This window comes from Haliotis asinina, chromosome 2 (genome assembly GCF_037392515.1).
Source record: "Haliotis asinina isolate JCU_RB_2024 chromosome 2, JCU_Hal_asi_v2, whole genome shotgun sequence".
NCBI classification, from domain to species: Eukaryota; Metazoa; Mollusca; class Gastropoda; order Lepetellida; family Haliotidae; genus Haliotis; species Haliotis asinina.
In genome coordinates, this window is record NC_090281.1 from 31,488,958 (window position 1) to 31,508,466 (window position 19,509).

Sequence of the window (19,509 nt, forward strand, 5' to 3'; positions counted from 1 at the left end):
CATGTTGGTCAAATTCCATCGTTGATTTTGACCATCAAACAAGAAACTTCTAAACATGAAGCCCCTTTACGTCCTACCTGTATGTCAGTATAATACACAGAATGTCAAGTTCATTTAAGGCCATTTTCCTATTATGTTGAACGAACCACTGTTGCACGGATGCTTTTAACGAGAATTCGAGAATTCTCATTCATACTCCTTTATTCATAGCTGTATGTAAAGCTACAGGTAAGCACTATGCCTTGTAAATCATTTAAAGCTGAAGTTCTTCGTTTAGATAAAAAACCTTTTGATCTGGATATAGAGGTAAGTGTTGCTACTTTGAAAAGTCGTTCGATATTCTGATTACAAATATTGCGAGTGTGTCATAAATTTCCACGCTTAACCGCCGCACAGGTGTGCGTCATCTGAGTGCAATATATTAAGCCTTACATCTCAAACAATTCAGTTATCACAATGGATTTAAGGTAAGAGGACCAAGTTGTGTCTCTGTGCTCATACATATATAGAAAGTATTGCTTGTTATGTATTTACATGGCACCAATGTCTTGCAGTCAGAGGTAAAGATGAGCTGCGTATCCACGTACATTCGCAAATAATTCATTCCAGTTAAGTCCATGAATGTTTGTAAATACTCAACAAATATGCTCCTACATGTGTACAAACAAACATATGATGATGGTTGTTACAGACGATAGATAAACTACCTGAGGCATACTGAGAGGTTCTGTTCCAGCTCGTGAACTTGGAAACTTGTAGTCTTTCTTATCCTTCTTCATATGATTGATGAAAAGATATATAGCCAACACTTATCCCTTTTTTCCCATATTTCTACAATTAATGGAAAATGGCGAAATACCCAAACGAGTCTTAGTCCAGATAGGCACACTTTATTTGGTTACTCATAGGAAAATGAGATGAGCAAAACCGAGTACATAACGCAACGACCCAAAACGTTATGTACAGCTCTGTTTCCATGCATAACTACTGATTCAGAGAGCGTTCGTTGGGACCTCTGTGGTTCACCACAGGGTTAACGTTGTGAATGCCATGGCACTACGGCCGGTTTTTTAGATTCACGGGTGCATCTCAGCTGGGAGAAAGCTGTACAGTATCTGTTTTAACATACGTTTTACGTTAAGTGTATGGGTAAGTTTTCTCTAATCCTGCCTTGAACATTATGTCAGTTATATCAAGGCATATCATTGCATGGTGTTGATCAGAGTATTGTTTCGTCAAGGTAGATTATTTGCAGATGGCCGACTTGTAACTGGAAATTTATTAAATGCGACGCGGAACAAAAACCAAACAAATAGACAAATATAAAATAAATATGTGAAGAAAGTTCTGAACGATTTAGGTCTTGAACGTCAACAACTTCGACAGAACAAACACGCGTGGGTAGGGTGCCTACGAATCCTAATTTAATATCAAGTGATTTTTCCCATTGGATCTTAACATGATTGTGTATGGAGAAGGGAAGTAATTTCACACATGTGGGTCTTCTGAAGTAATGAAGCGCCAGATGAGCAATAGTTAAACACTTAAAGCTCAATAATGTTGTAAAAATAGACGAGTTTTACGCCGCTTTTAGTAAGTTTCCCGCGATATTCCGGCGGGAGACACTAGAGATGGGCTTCACGCTTTATATCTATGTGTGGAATCGAACAGATATCTTCGGTGCGGGGAGAGAACGCTTTATCCACTGGGTTACCCCAAGGCCTTTTCATTTTTGAGAAATACGAATTTTGAATACACGAAACAGAGCATGTGCACAAGGGCTTACTAGGACTGGCTATCGATATGATTATATCATAGAGACAGACATCGTTAACTAAATATCGATCGATTATCTCTAAATTTCATATAAAAAAACTCACTTAAAGACCAAATGCCGAAAATATATGAACGAAATTAACAAAGTTCCCATCACCAGTGAGTGGTGACATTTTTTTGCATGGATTATTAACAAAACATCGCAGAACTTAATTTACAGGCAGATCATGAATAAGTCCTAAATGCGTATATTGTGTGAGAAAAGTAAATTTTAAAAAAAATGCAATACACGGTATTATCGCCTAGACAATGTTCATATCGATAATCTTTACTACCGACTATATTTCCATTAATCAATCATTTTAGCTAGCCCTTGGGTTAACTTCAGTGAAACATATCTACTGTACTTACTGTATTACACAATAGCCTTTCGTATATAAAACTAACTCCTAATTCTGTCAGATACAGCCTGTCGCTGATATACCTGCTGCTGCAGTGTACCAGCTGCTACCGACACTACCAGGAAGAAGTCCCCAACGGGGATCAGGTTCCTCATCCCTGCAAACCCAACTTTATATGGCGAGGGGTCGGGCATCTCAGTGCTTTGGGGGGAGGCGACAATAATCAATTCGGCCTCGACTTTGCTAACAAGGGTCATAAGGTAGGTAAATCCGTTTCATTAATCTCTTGGACATTATGGGTTAAAACTGGTCCCGAGACATCGCTAAAGATGGTACACGTGTTAAGGCAGGTATATTCGTTTCATTGATCTCTTGGATACACCGTGTTAGAACTGGTCCGGAGACATTGCTTACGATAGTTTTAAGGTAGGTCCCGGGGTAGAATAGGCCTTCAGCAACCCATGCTTGCCATAAAAGGCGACTCTCCTTGTCGTGAGAGGCGACTAACGGGATCGGGTGGTCAGGCTCGCCGACTTGGTTGACACATGTCATCGGTTCCCAATTGCGCAGATCGATGCTCATGTTGTTGGTCTCTGGATTGTCTGGTCCAGACTCGACTATTTACAGACTGTCGCCAAATAAATGGAATATTGTTGAGTGCGGCGTAAAACTAAACTCACTCACTCACTCACTCACTTTAAGATAGGTATATTCGTTTCATTAATCTCTTGGATACTCCGTGTTAGAACTGACCCCAAGGCTTTGCTAACAATGGCCAATATGGTAGGCACATTCGTTGCGTTGATCTTTAGGCTATTCCAAGTTAGGACTGATCTCAAGACACAACGGTCATAAGGTAGATGTACTTGTTTCATTAATCTTTTGGGAATCCTGGGAAGAGCAGGGCCTTCTCGAAATGATCGTAGCCGCAGGATATCCTTTCATTGATCCTAGGGTCCAGGGTAGGTGTCCAGCAACAAAACTTTGTATTTCTCCCAAATCTTTGGACTTCATAATATACATGTATGTGTTTAAAGCATCACTGACGTTCTAGTGTCTTAGTTATCATCAGGTTTCTGTTATTCTAAACCTGTGACATACCGACCTATTTTACTGTCCTTTGCCGACAGATATATATATTTAAAAATACCTATGACTGAAATATTGCCGACCCGATGTAAAACTTTTTTTTTGTTCCTGTGCTGTTTTGACGTTGTATATCACTCAAAATATATTATTAATAAGCTACTTCATCTAGTGTCGGTATGGCAGAATTATTGTCGATATGGCGAAAAATATTAACTCACACGCTGTAAAAGCACTTTTCATGCATATCTTGGACAGTGGACTAAGACATTGTGTGAGATGGACTCGGACGGCGATGGGAAGTCTAACGGTATGGAACTTGGTGATCCCAAATGTGAATGGACACCTTCCAGTGGTGTCTTTCCAGAGAGGACGACCCAGATAACACACCCAGGTGAGGTTAAGCTAGATTGGTTTGTTGTTTTAAGCCGCACCCAGCAATAATCTAGCTACATGACGGCGGTCTGTAAACATTCCAGTCTGACAGGGACAATCCAGTGATCAATGAACCCAGATGGGATTTGACGACGTGTGTCAACCAAGTCAGTGAGTCTGACACCCGATCTCGTTAGTCACATATCACGACAAGATGATTCGAACCCAGTTCAGATCAAGGTACAAAGGAAAGTTGTCCTCCCATAGCCAGTGACTTGTGTTCGTTAGGACAGGCGAAAGCAGAACTTGTCACGATGGCATATCACTAGCGAGTCTAGTGGTTAATAACAAGAGCACCGATTCTCTCCGTCGGGGTACATGTGTGGTGACAAACAATAAGCCAAGTTAATTTGTTTGGTTGGGTAAGATCACGACAGAAGACACATTAGAATTATGTGGGGAATCGAACCTAGGTCTTCGTGGTGAGCGAACGCGTTAACAGCCAGGGTACTCCACCACCCTGTCCTATGCGGAGATACAGGCAATACGATACCCTTCGCTGCGCTAGGATCGCTTTGTACAGCCTCACCCAGATTACCACCAAGTGTCCAATCAGGGTCTTGCGTTCTGGACAGACACATCTCCTAGTATGGAAAGTGAAGACATTAAAATATGGTATGGCGAAAGGAATCAGACCGTTCAGCTCCAAGTTTCAAACTCTGGACAAAATGCCCTCGCTTTTAACCAAATATTTATGGTCGACGCGTTCGATATTTTACCATGTAAATTCGTGTCCAAGTTGCATGGATTATAAGGTCATCACATTCAACTTGTTTGTTCATTGTTTCAGGCGTATGTGATCCCCTTGACAGTCCGAAATGCGAGTCGAAGGTCGTCAACTGTGACACAGAGGAGTTCATATGCCCCGCCATTACCGAACCACGTGAGAGACATTCATTAGTCTAGTTCAAAAGACATGGACACAGTTCCTCTAAAACTAGAGCCACGGGCCCATGTACAGAATTTTTCTGTATCAGTATCAAACGTGTTTGAAACCTGTATTCCACCTAGTGGTGATACTTGATGTGTCATCTTCCTTCCATAAGGATTCCAGTATCAACGGAACACACCTAACCTAACCATGAAGACATGAAAATAGTAATTAAGCATCCCTTTATTTTTTGCAATGGTGGAGTTTTAACACATACATAAAACTTCTCGTGGTGTCCACGAGTGTTTCTAAACCGTATGATCACTGGAGTCATTGGATAAAAATTGACCAGATGATTGGAATCCATGTTGATTTTTTTAATGATAATTGATCATTTCAACTGATCATGTTTCAAGTGATGTTTATGCAAAACCACGTTTAACAAGTGTGGACGTGGAATGTTTCATGTTGAATTAATTGGTCTGAGCATTCAAAATAACATTTTGCGTGTTTTACATGGTTCAAGGTAACCTCCATGTGACAACATGAGAGCCGGCACTCTCCTCCTCATGCCCCCCCTCCCCTCCCTTCCTTCCCACCCCACCCCTTCCCCCCAAGACAACAAGTCATGTCCCAGATATGATGCAATTAATTAAGGGGCTCATCCAATCAAGAGATTCGCGAGGGGGTGCTTAACTAAGTTCTTAGTGTATCTTTGTATAAATGAAAATATGACTTTTGCAGTCCTGACAGTATGACCGTCTTTTTCCAGATGTTCTCAACATAACACTCCTGTTCCCACGAACGTTAGTGCCTGCGGTTGAAACCTCCTACATGTGCATGACCTTTGACCTGGAGTTTCCGGAGGAGTTTCCCGCAGATCAAGAATACCACCTGATAGCGACACAGCCAGTGATTGACAACCCCAACGTCATGCATCACATAACAGTCTCCGGATGCGCGGACACAGGTACAGCACCCCACGAACAGCTGATGGAAAAATATTGTATTCTTTATTGACTCATGTCATCGTATTTCAATGTGGTAGAGCGATGTCCATGCTGCTGGTCACTGGATGGTCTATTTACTGACTGTCGCCATGTAGCTGGACTATTGCTGAATGCGCCGTAAATCTAAACTCACTCTCTCCATGTATTGTGCACTATGCAACGACGCTGCGATATGCTTCATAGATTACTGGATAGCTACCTTTGCAAAAAAATACTGACTTTCACAGAAGTGTTGTGAAAACGGTTGGGCATGCCCTCAATACTATATTTAAATATAAGCTTTGCAACCTACAGACTTGAATAACAAAATTGCCTTGCTATGCTCCTGTCAGCTACCCCATTCTTGTCGTAAGAGGCTACGGATAGTTCAGGTAGCCAGGCTTGCTGACTAAGTCAAAACATGTCAGCGTATATCACTTGCAGAGATCGATGTTTATGATGTTGATCACTGGATTGCCTGGTCCAGCCTCATTTATTTACACCTTGTCGCCATATAGCCGGCATAATGTTGCTTGCAGTGCAAAACATCATAAGTTGTGAACATTGCTCACGGACATTTTATATCATCTGAGCTGAAATGGGGGCGGTGAAGTAGCCTCGTGGTTAAAGCGTTCGAGCGGAATACCAGGGCTCGATTCCCCACATGGATAAAACCACATGACATATCATCACTGCCACAGGATAATTTGTATATCAGGTGACCGGACTTTTCTTTTGTTTGGAAACAAACGCACATATTCATAAATATGCCGAGACTGGCATAAAGCAAGCACTTCCATTCTGTTTTAAACAGTTACATAAATATTCTTCTACATCTGCGACAGTAAATTGTATGACAATACATATTCATATTTGAAACGGGCTGCATCGTTTGTTTTCTATAGGGCAGCTATAGGGTTTTCTATGACAGCACGTAGAGCCGAACAACCCATGTAAACAAAGGAAGGCTTGCCAAATCGAAATAGCGCTACCCGTGTTAGGATGTTTTCTGGGTGCAACTAAACTATTTTAACGACGATATTTAATTAAATCAAATATAAACGAGTAAAAAATATGTACATTATACTGATTGGAGTACGTAAGATGTGACGAATCGTCACATCTTTCTAGTCTGTGGCAGAGGTACTATGCTGGCTTGCCGCGTGGTACTCTGGGTAGGTTTGTGGGATACAATGTGTGAAGCTCATTTCCGGTGTACCCAGCCGCGATATTGCCCAAAAGGACGTAAAACGTTACTCGCTTATGGATGAAATACTGCATGCATCGTCTTACTCAGAAAAGGAAGTGACGTTACATTTTATACTTACTGGACTTTGTTTTGTTTCTATTTCAGCCAGTAAGATTCCAGAACCAAAGAACTGCTTCATGGCGCAAAGCAGCTGCAACATCAACATGGGTCTGTGGACGCTGGGGATGACTGGGGAGTGTATCTACCACGAAGCTGGATTCAAGATAGGCGGGAGAGGCACTCACACAGTCATGATGCAGGTAAGCGGGTGGGTAGGTGTTCAGGTGTGTGGGACATTGAGTGGCATTCCTCTTCATGCTACCTGATCTGTTGTCATATGGCCTTGCGGTAGAGCGCAAATTCTATCCTTGACGACCCTGCGATTTTATTACAACAGATCTATCAAGGATATACTTCTCCTAGACGAATCCATGTTAAAGTCATGTTGAAAGTATTCTGACACGTTCACGACCTTCGTAAGTGGTAACTGTTTAGGGTCTGGTTGCAAGTCTGGTTGACATGGTGGGCGTCCTATCATCGGGTCCCGACACCATAGGCCCATTTCATTATTTATACACTGAAATGATGCAGCTGAAATATTGTATAGTTCATTGTCGGTTTGGTGCTTTAACGAAACGCCTGAAATTCAGCATGTAAGACCATCCGCCTGAGCGTTTAAAGATACAGCTAAAATTTGGCATGGCTGAGCGTCATTTTGAACGTTAATTAATATGGCTGATATAGTGAATAACTGAGCATCTGTGTAAACGTTAAATGATACAAATCGTTGGACGCAGGCTTAAACGTATATGCACTGTGCGCATGACTCCAGTGTATGAAATAAGGCCTGTTAGACCGACTGGATGATCAACATTCACAGCCAGACAGCGCGATGGTCTGGTACAAATTTTAGATAACATGTTCCATGCACCTGACAAAATTCACCATATCTTAAAATCGGATTTCTCTTAAACTGACTTTATAATTCATGAAATATTCACTGCAACTAAAATTTGAATTATTTTCTTTGGATTGTCTTGTCTGGTTAAATCTATTTTGAACTGGTGGTAACATTTTGAAGATACCAGCCCCGATGTCTGGCTGGGTTTGGTGTATATTTCATACACTGAGGAGTCACGAACCATCTACTTCTCAGTTCCACTGGACTAACCCCGAGCTGGTGACCGACTACTGGGATAGTTCCGGCATGATTCTGTACTACACCCCAAAACTCCGCAAATACAACGCTGGTTTCTTCTACACTGGGCAGACAAACTTAGAGATTCCTGCAGGACAGTCACGCGTCACTCTGACGTCAACCTGCAGCTCTGAATGTACACAGATAAACGTCGACAACAGTGTCTACATCACCACTGGCCTCAACCACATGCACTACCTAGGTGAGAATAGTTATGAAGCATCTCGGTGTAAATGGATAACTGTAAGAGCTTGTGTGACTCTGATCGTCTTCATCGATCCGTAGCTGAGCTTTTGGTTCCGGTTCCAATGTGATGCCTAGACGTATTATATTTGTTGGTTAGTTATGTTTTTTTTGACGCCACAGTCAACAATACTCCACCTAAATGGCGACGGTCTGTAAATAATAGAGATTAGACCACTTATTCAAGTGATCAGTATCACGAGCATCGATCACTTAATGGTCATAAATGACATTCTTTTAAGGCCAAGATCACATTTGAGGTCTTCCATAAAATACCATTACTATTTTAGATAATGTCTCCGGCATTTGCAGCAGTTATGTAATGATACAGTGATATAGATTAGTAGGTCACTGTGATTTACTTCAAACACTATACGCCTTCAGCAACCCATGCTTGCCATAAAAGGCGACTGTGCTTGTCGTAAGAGACGACTAACGGGATCGGGTGGTCAGACTTGCTGACTTGGCTGACACATGTCATCGGTTTCCAGATGTGCAGATTGATGCTCATGTTGTTGATCACTGGATTGTCTGGTCCAGACTCGATTATTTACAGACCGCTGCCATATAGCTGGAATATTGCTGAGTGCGGCGTAAAACTAAACTCACTCACTCACTCACTCAAACACTATACATATTTTTACGTTTTTATCGTTGATTGAATTTTAGTTAATTTCAAATTTAGCTTACATGCTGGATATACCTTTCATCTCTAATCGTGTCGTAGGTAGGGTCACTGTACCTGAGCTGACAGTGTTAATATTCGTTGTCAGCATCTCAACATGGCGGCGAGTAGATCGCTTGGCGATTATTTCCGCGAATTAGCTGTCTGTCACGTCTATACAATCAAAATTACTTAACACACAGATAAACCTTGATGGTGTAAATACATTGAATGCGCTGAATTCGCTTACTAATGTCTGTGTGTTGAAGACTAAGCATTTTATTAATATTAATATTTCAATCATATCGTGTATGAGGTTACGCTTTGGATTGGATGGCTCTGTGGTTTGATCGGGTGTCGCCGTGCCCCAACAGCGATGATCATTGCTCATAGAACCAGTTACCTGATTATCTGGACCAGATCCTATTGTTTACAGACTACTGACTTAAAGATCAAATAGCTGAGTGTTTCATTTAGGACCCAATATCAAAACTATCAACGACATGCAAATCTAAATATAGATAAATATGTTATGACACATTTGATTATGATTTTCTTTTTGTGTTTGTTGTCAAGGTTACCAACAGAATGTAGAATTGTTCCGGGATGGTCAAAAGGTTCGGGACCTGACCAAGGACGACGTTTACAGCTACGATAATCCCATCATCCATGAGTAAGCATCGGAAATTCGACAGACGAACCTATAGTTACCTACCCAGGATCACCTGCAGTATAACGGGTCTTCAGGTTGCTTGTCACACGGCGGTCAGGTTCTCTTCCTTGGCTGACACATATCATCGTATCCCATTATTTGATCGATGCTCATGATGTCTGTCTCTGGATAATTGCAGTATGCAACGGTAAACAACAGGGTTACCGATATATGTATTGTTTGGATTAGACTCAACCGTGAAGATGCGGGTTAGAACTGATCTTCAGTAACCTAGTCGCGAGGCGACTAAAAGGATCGGTGCTCAGGCTCGCTGACACGGTTGAGACATGTCACCATATCCCAGCTGTGTAGATCGATGATAGCCGGACTCAGTTACTGACAGACAGGCGAGATATAGCATGAATATAGCTGAGTGCGGCAGAAAACTAAATTCATTCACTTAGATCAGACCCGATTGTGGACACGCCGTTGTTATATTTCTTGAATACTTCCTTGCGTTGCGTTAAACAACAAATACTCGTCTCAATGATCTTTAAATGATGGGGAGATGAGCTAGTCATGTGGTTGAAACGGTCGCTCATCACGCGGGAGACCCAGGTACGATTCCCTACATGGGTACAAAGTGTGAAGCCTTTTTCTGGTGTCCACCGCCATGATATCACAAGACACTTGATACGGATGCGCAACTTCTTTATTATTTACGCACGCCGTTTCTGGGCTAATACTTGCCCCTTCCTAGGTGGAATGATGCTTGAAATGAGGCCATGATATTCCTTGAATATTTCTGAAAGCGGCGCAATACCATACTCACTCACTATAAATGATGCCTTGCAGGTTCAACCCTCCTGTTCAACTCCTCCCCGGCGACAGTCTGGAGACGACGTGTACCTACAGGTCGCTGTCAAGGACAAGAACCACCTTCTTTGGGGAAGGCACATATGATGAAATGTGCTACGGCATCTTCACCATATTTCCTATTGAGAACATGACGAGCCCTTCCTGTGTCACCTGGGGATCTATTGAGGAATGCAGTCTGGAGATAGGCGCTCTTAAAAAATGCAACTTCCTGAAATTTCTGAATATATCCGATCCTGAAACAAAGTCTATGAGGCAAATGGTAGGTAGTTTATTTCACACGCAATTGAAGATTGACCGTTTGATTTATAAATGGCAGTAGTTGTTCCCAGGAGGTCCCGTAAAGAAATGTTCCCTTATTAAATTGTAGCGGTTGCTTGCACATGAAACGAACTAGAATCAAAACGCATCCATGTACCACATGAAGCTGTGAAAGTGAACTGTTAACATATTTGCTCCCCACTAAAACCATTAGCATGAACAGATGACATTGTATGGTATGCCTATTAAGTACTCTTAGTTGTTTATAGGTAAGTTGAAAGCATCACAAACCACATGTTGTTAATATTTACTTTTCTGAACGCATTGTGCCTGTGGTTGGTACAATTTTGGTACATGTTTTCCCGAACACTTGGTGTCATCATACCAGCTACCATTCGTGTGGTCGCGACATTTTGATCTTTACACGCAAAAGATGAATTTACCAATACTTAGTGCTCGTTTGTACTGATGTTTTATGTTTATTTTCTCCAGGTTCTGGACAACTGCAACTTCTATGGAACATGTCGTCCAGAATGTCCTGAAGCTTTAGCTAAAGCTAAGGAAGATCCTTGTCTGCAGGGGGAAATGGGGGACTACTCTCTGTGGTCACTCTCCTGGTCTCAGTCTGCAGAGGACATCAAATTTGTGTCAGCACTCTCGTCATGCAACTGTCTAACAAACCAACCGCTCGGCGTTAAAGACGACACACGAGACAACGCCGGAGGCTCTTTTAGAGTGTCATTTTCAGTGATTGCTGCATCTCTGGTGGCCTATAGTATTGGCGCCATATAATGTACCGGTCGAGCCTTCTTGAGATTATGCACAATAAGAAGGGATTTCTGCTTTCCGCCAACATTCCGTAACCGTTTTGTTATACTTCATAAGCAAATATGTACCTGTGTATTAAGTTTAGTAATGTTTAACACGGCATGTACAACATTTAGGGAGATTGATATATCACGAATGAGCATTACGCAAATAGAAAAATAGAAAATGTATAACTAAACTGGGATTCTTTTTAAACGGAAAACATTATTTGATTATTCAGCTGAAAAATAAGCTGACATTCATTTATTTACAACATGAATTTTAACACGTCAAAATCCCCTCTACTAATTTAACATAGGAACCTAGAAATACAAGAGATCACGACTGCATGACAATAGATGAGAGTCCAACTCCACAGTGGTCTCCTTTCTAATGTCGGGCAATGTGCCAGCAGGTAGTCTGCATTTCACAAATATTGACGATAATGAGGCAAAAGCGCATTCATTCATTCGTTCGTTCGTTCGTTCAGGACATTTGAATATCACAAAATTACGAAAGGCGGCACTGTACCCTGCTTCTTATATTAACCCTGAAAAATAATATGCATTTTTTCATTTGTAAAATAGACACACAATACCTATACGTTTTCCATACTTATATGAAGCACATGTTGGCGCGGCACTACGTGTTCAGATACAAAAAAACTGATCCCGTGTCAACAGACACACACACACACACACACACACACACATAAAAAATTAAAAATGTAAACGAAATAAAAGATAAAAATATAATAAAAAAATTAAAAATGTTACATTACCACCTTGACAGAACACAAACCTGAAGCATTGTCTTAGCAGTACCAGTCATGTCTTGTATCTGACGTAACATGGCGGTGATGTTGCACAGCCAGAGATGACTCACACACATACAAAGTGACAAAGACTCTGATGACATGTATTCATAATTCAGATCACATACGGATATTTACTTTACATGAAAATACTGATAGGGTTGGACAATAAACGTATCCTCAGTTCAGTCCTGTTTCTGGAAAAAAAACATTACAGCAACAGAGAGATAAAAGGGACTGATGAATGTTGAATCTCTGCCGTGTTACCCCTTTGTGAAAGGAGCAGTGGTTTCAACAGCACGTTTGAACAGTTTACGATGTTAATGTATTTCACACTGCTTTGTGTATATTGTCTTAGCTTTCCTGATTTACCGACCCTAAACCTAACCATCAAGACAGATACAAATTTCAGTTTACATTTTTTCAGTAAGTCCCACGTGAAGCCTGATAATTGTGTTTGTGAATTAAACACTCACACCTATTTTCTATTCCCGACCCCGACAAGTGGTTTATACTTGAACCGTAAACGTTTCCCAACGGAATGTCCCACACTTCACACTCGTACCGATGTGCTTGGTTTTGTCAAACAGTGAACACTTTGCGATTTTAACATTCCATTCAGAGTACATTTCACTCAAATTATTTGCATTATATTTGCATAAATGAATATGTGGATGTCATATATCATTCCTTTCGACCCGGAGAAATAGTTTTGAGAATCTTTAGGCCTGATATTTATTGACCATGCACTTCTATATCATTTCTTACCAACACAAAGGGTTTTATGATCTTAAGGCCTAATATATATTGATAATGCACTTCTATTTCATGTTCCACCTGCAGAAAGGGTTTGGAGAATCTACGGCCTTACCTATTTTAACAGTAAGCTTCTATTTTAAACGTTGTATTTAACCATACCAAAACATACGGGTTTGATAAGTTAAACGTATTTATCATACAATGTTATTCTTACTTCATAATTTTAAAAGACCATGAAACTGAATTCCGTGGGATGCATATATATGACGTCACAAATATGTGCGTAGTAATACGTGACGTCACAACCTTGGTGACGCAATTTGACGCGAACTGGACTTACTCAAATGCGTTATTCTGTTATGTTCAGGTAATCCGGATTTTCATAATCCAAAGCATCCTCTAAACATGGTCGTAAGGCAGGGACCAATATATTAAAACTTATAATGGCGCTGACAGAAATGTGGTAACCAAGGATGCTTCAACCGACACGTTTCCCAATTTTTGATCACCCAAAGCAGTGACTAACACACATCCCCATTATATATGGGTTAAACATTGCATGCCCAACGCGAGATGCGACCGAGTGAGTTTAGTTATGTGCCACTTTGAGCAATATCCTAGCAATAACAGGGAAGGGGGGCACCAGAAATGGACTTCACACATTGTACCCATATGGGGAATCGAACCCGGGTCTTCTGCGTGAAGAGCAAAAGCCTTAACTACTAGGCTACCCCACCGCCCCTCGCGTGATGCTGGAAAGAACACGTCATTTCAACCAAGGTAGCAAAACATAATTTCCTGATGAGGATTAAAAGCTGGTTGTTATTGCCCCGAACAGTGATATAATTTTGAAGTTACGTGCTAGTTTTAAATCTATATCTATAATAACCTAGGTTTTTTACTGTCCTTTGTATTATCGAACTTTATAATTATCAAAATACGACTTAGTATAGTTGGATAACATATTGCCATGTAGTAAAACCCTTCCCACACATACTTCAGTCGTCTTTGTACTTTCAACACAACCAAGGACATCCTAGCACCTCCTAGTCATCAAACAAAAGGCAGGGTCACCGAGCGAGATCTGGGTGTCCGTTAACTGCTTCAGTACACAGACGTTAGGGAAGGGTTCTATATTCATTTGCTGTCTATTTTAAAATTTAATATCACCATATTGTTAGATCGGATGAATATATGTCAAGAAACACTACTTATTATGTGACATGCATAGGTAATGTAGGAATTTATTTATGGCCCACTAAAATGTATTTCTACAATAGTATAAACATTCTGTTGAAGGCGAACTCCACCTTGTCACTGGGTAGTTCTGTAAGTTCGACCATTGGATCGAGATCAAAATCCTTTGAATTTTTTATGTTGTGAATGCTTAAATAAAAATGACATCTTACAGAGTGATCCTTGTTAAGTTATTACCCGGTGACAGTTTTACCATTAACGGTACCGTTGTAAAAGCATTGACTGCCCATTGTCAAGAACCAGTCAACCTTAAGGACGTACCCGTGCAAACCGACCAGTTCGTTTTTACACCCATCCAAATGTCGAACCGTCATAACAATAATGCTTGTGAGTCATCCTCAAATGGAGATGACACAATACTCTCCGCACATCGGGAGCACACGAAATCACGTAAACAAAGACCATCTAAACCCCAAGTGAAACATAATAAAAAAATATGTTAAAGATCAAAATTGTATTGACATACTTTCTTCATTGGCGCTTCGTTGGTGTGTCATTGATGCGTATTCTTAACAGGTGTGCAAAACATGTGTTCAAAGGCATTGAGAGGTTCGTAAATTAGGTGAACTGGTGTCGTTTTAGGCGAATGACGGATTGGCTGGTTCGACTTGCTGACTTGTTTTCGTATCCCAGCTGCGTAGATAGATGATTATGCTGTCAGCCATTAGATCGTCTGGCACCGATTCCTCGAAACAAACAAAAGTTTTTACTCAAATCGCAAACTGAGTTTCACAATTCGAAACAGCTGAACTCAAGTGTATTTTTTAATATAAAAGCTCAAACAATTTAAGCAATCTCTATCCACCAACCTCCAGTGTTCTACTATAGTTTGAGTTTTATACCGATTTCTGTTCGTTCTGTGAAATGCTTTTTCTCACTTTTGAGTAAGAACTCAAACTTAAGTCAAAACTCAGTCTTAAGTCTGTTTCCAGAAATCAGGTCCAGGTCCCAATTTCCCGAAGTTAAACAAATTTAACAAATTTACCTTTTTGCTCAATTTTCAAACTGATTGACAATATGAAACAGCTGAATTTTTACTGAAATGCATTTCTGCAAAAAAAAAAAGTTCCAACAAGTTAAGTAATTTATCCACCAAACTCAAATGTATACTAAATTTGAGTTTATCATCGATTTCAGTTCATTCTGGGGGATGCGATTTCTCAAATTTGAGTAAAAACTCGGACTTAAGTTTGTTTCCATAAATCGTGGCCTGGTCCTAACTCGATATTTACAGACCGCCGCCGTATTGCAGGCATATGCTGATTACAGCGATAAACAACAAACAACGCAGTGGAATTTAATGTATAAAAATAGACTGTTCCACTAGCGATGTAACATTGTCAAAACGTTTCACAAGAAACAGAACGGGACTGAGGTAAAGCTCATTGTGCAGTCCCATCAATGCTTTCATGCAGTTTAGATATCGATGAATTGTGAGCACGTGTCATTAGAGTCTCTGTCACTTTGACGAGTTATCTTTGGCTTTGCAATATTGCCACCATCTTACATCAGAACACGGTCAAGCATGTCTTGCCTGACTGTGTTGTATATACCATCACAAGGGATAAATGTTTTAAATCACAAACTATGAAGGACATTTTGATTTTAATCATCTTTGAAGTTCTCATTTAATTATTTGCATTTACAAAAGAATTAGATTTATTAACTGATTTGTAATTAGATAAATATATATGTATTATGATTGAAAGTTTGAATTAGTAATTAAGATTGTTAGTATCCTGTATGTATCCTCGAGGGAGATTAAAGTACTTTAAAATTATTGTCCTGAGAGGGTACGTAGGTCCCAAAACATTCAAAGTACATTAAAACTTTCCACTGGTTTTAATCGTAGCATGTCTGTATTTTTTGAAAGTTTGGCTAGATGTTTCTAAGTCTCTAGCATCTGAAGGGATCGTGTAAATCCAGCTATGGCCCATGCAGGAAACAAATGCACTTAAAGTCCCCATGGGCCTTAGTATGATCTACCTGTGGATCTATAACCCATTTTTAGACTGTCTTGTTCACTTTTGAAATTAAATCTTATAGATAAATGCTATTTTTACTCCTAAATTACTGTGATATTCTAGTTGGTTTTACTGTCATTCGTTGACATTCGATATGGCCGAAATAATGCCGATGTGACTTTACATCACTCACTCACTCACTCACTCTTACATCAGAAACAAGGCGTGGCATTGCTATGAAATGTTTCGTGACTGTGTTTGTTCTGTCAATGTGCTTGTGACACTGGTTGTTTAAGACCACACTCAGCTATATTCATGCTATATGGCGGAGGTTTGTAAATAATCCAGTCTGGTCCAGACAATCCATTGATTGACCATCTGTCTACGACAACGGTGGGCACGTCCTTTTTCGACATACATGAGTTGCAGAACACCAAGTCTAATTCTCATTTTGAAAAAAATGAAAAGGCGGTAGACTGTATATTCCTGTAGGGTTGCCCAATAACACGACCCATTTATTTGGGTGTGTACTTTAATCGACACCCGTGTCAACGCGACGATAGTACTTGCTCTGTGTACGTTCCTCGACATTTGGGTCAGCACACCATCCAGATCTTGTGTTTACATTTCTTTCATTAGAGTTCCCATGACGGGAGATCCTAAGTGGTGTGTCAATACCACTGGGGCCTGCACCACGACGTACGTGCATGGCACTGAATTTGCTCCTGAGTCTATGGATGCCCAAGTGTGCCTACTATCACATATACATAGCTACTATTGTTACTTTGTTTATTTATTCGTTTGCTTGATGTTTAATGCCGCACGGCAGTATTCCATCTATATGACAGTGATCAATAGCATGAGCTTCGACCTACGCAAATGGGATACATTGGCATGTGTCAACCAAGTTAGCAAGCCTGGCTACCTGATCTCGTACCAAATCAGCGACCCATGCTTGTCGCTAGAGGCGTATTTACGATTTAGCTGTCATGTAATTACGAACTGAGGCCAGTTATAGCAAATTAGATGTGAGTGAGAAATCGGGCATTTACTAAAAATGTCATCCATCCATAAAGGAAACTTGCCGACGACTCATTCTTTCCCATTCTGCATTGTGTGTCAAAGCATACTCTGACACATGTGCGAACAATGGGGTAGCCGGGTGGTTAAAACCTTCTCCCTTCACGCAGAAGACGCGGGTTTGACTCCCCTCATAGGTACAATATGTGAATCCCATTTCGGGTGTCCCCTTCCGCAATATTGCTGGAATATTGCTAAAAGCGGCACACAGCTAAACTCACTCGGTCGCTCTACCATCTCGCGTTGGAGATGCACTGTTCAACCCATTTATGATGGGGATGTGTGTTAGTCACTGCCTTGTGTGATCTAAAATTGGGAAATGTGTCGGTTGAAGCATCTTTGGTTACTCCCTGCCTCCCATTATAACATGGATATCTGGAGCAAGTTGTTTTGTTGTACATAGCAAAAGTTCAACATTACAAGTTGCGCTAGCGAGATACCGTCAGTCTGGCAAACTGAATTACAGCTCTCGAGGTCATGTGAACAGAACAGGTTTGCGCGTTTGTATTATGCGTGTCTGTGTGTCTCTGTGTGTGAATGAATAGGCAACCCTGGAGCAAATAGGTTCTGTCAATATCACAAAAATCTGTACCAGTGTATTTCAAGATTCCAGTCTGAAGGCAGAGCGCACACCTACCAGAGGCTTGTAATTACTTACATAAAATCTTCTACACATGTCGCAATCATCCGCAACGCATATATGACATACAGCTTTGACTCTACAAACACACTACTGACAATGGAATCGTAGAAGGGACACTGTCGCCTTGTCGCGCATTTTGATGCGTTTTTTACTCATCTCAGATAGTGCGACAACGTGGCATATTTTCAAATTTTAAATTTGTTGTTCTTGCACTGTCGCCCTTTGGTTCAATAATAACAAATATGATTCAAAGCGCGACAGCGCGGCAGATGGTTAAAAGTTGCCTTGTCCCTTTATCGTGCTTTGGATGAATAAAAACATAATTCAAAGCGCGACAATGCGACAGTATCCCATCGGGATTCCACAGCTGACATATATCTTTTAGTTGATGTTTATGTGAGAACCGCGCCTGTAGACACAGATATAGAATTCTTGGATATATATATATAGATATATAATCAACTTGGGCCACGTCAATACATGTACGTTATGTGTATTGTATGCATATGTTGAACCCCTGGAAATGCTGAGAAGGAACAAAATTGCCCTATTTCACAAAACGATCTTAACACTAAGGCCATCGTAATTCGCAGAGCTAAAGCCTTTTTGAGTCAGAGTTCTACACTTGCTTTTGTTCGTCGCAATTGCTATCGTTTGAGTAGCCAAATAAATTGCATCCACCCCATTTAAACATCATTATGTGGCCATTTTTTGTCAACTGTAAAAAAGTTGTATGTTGACCTACGTGTTTGTTGTTTATATTTGATCTGAAATATGAGAAATAATAACGTTGCCAGGGTCAGGTGCTGGAACAGAACCTTACAAAATACCTCAGAGAGAGAGAGAGAAAGAGAGAGATGTGTGTGTGTGTGTTACGCTCATGTTAGTGCCCGCATGATAGGTTTGTGGACGTGTCACAGATACTCACTCTGCTACATAGAAAGTGGAGTAACGGGTAATATTACATGTCGAGTACCATTTTCGTGGATTGATTGAATATCCTTCACAGAATTCAAACTGGAATATGGTGTTTAAAATATATAAGACACGTTGCAATTTGGTCCACGATTGTTTTATAATTTGAGACAAATCAGATAAAAGTTAACTGTGCAAATGAAGTAGTGTAAATTCATGGAAACCCGAAAAAAATCATTAGCTTGTTTGCTTTATGTGATGTTTTATGGCATAGTAAAGTTGTACATTTCAAAGCATGAAGTAATGGTGTGACAGCTGACCGTGGTAGTCAAGAGTAGGCGGAACACATATGGTGTGCCAGCCTAGTATCCGGGTTTGAACTGGTTTTCTAACGGAATCGGTTGGTCAAGCTCACCTGGCTTGGTTGTCATCGTATTCCAATTTTGTAGATCGACGCTCATGACGTTGATCACTGGATTGTCTGGTCCAAACACCCTATAGCTGGAGTACTCCTGGATGTGGCGTAAAAATATTACAAACCTCGTAATATTAGAAATACCTCTATACCA

General features: G+C 40.6%; 2 protein-coding genes across 2 annotated transcripts in view; one reads left to right on the plus strand and one right to left on the minus strand.

The window, feature by feature from the left end:
• The window catches only part of LOC137273594 (tubulin beta chain-like), a 142,928-nt gene that overhangs the window by 57,769 nt on the left and 65,650 nt on the right, over nucleotides 1–19,509 (minus strand). The window lies entirely within an intron of this gene.
• On the plus strand, nucleotides 457–11,493 carry LOC137271745 (tyramine beta-hydroxylase-like). Its single transcript, XM_067804152.1, has 10 exons — nucleotides 457–467; nucleotides 2,239–2,437; nucleotides 3,522–3,657; nucleotides 4,489–4,581; nucleotides 5,342–5,539; nucleotides 6,913–7,067; nucleotides 7,964–8,207; nucleotides 9,489–9,585; nucleotides 10,420–10,702; nucleotides 11,194–11,493. The coding sequence occupies exons 1-10, from the start codon at nucleotides 457–459 to the stop codon at nucleotides 11,491–11,493; spliced, it is 1,716 nt and encodes a 571-aa protein (XP_067660253.1).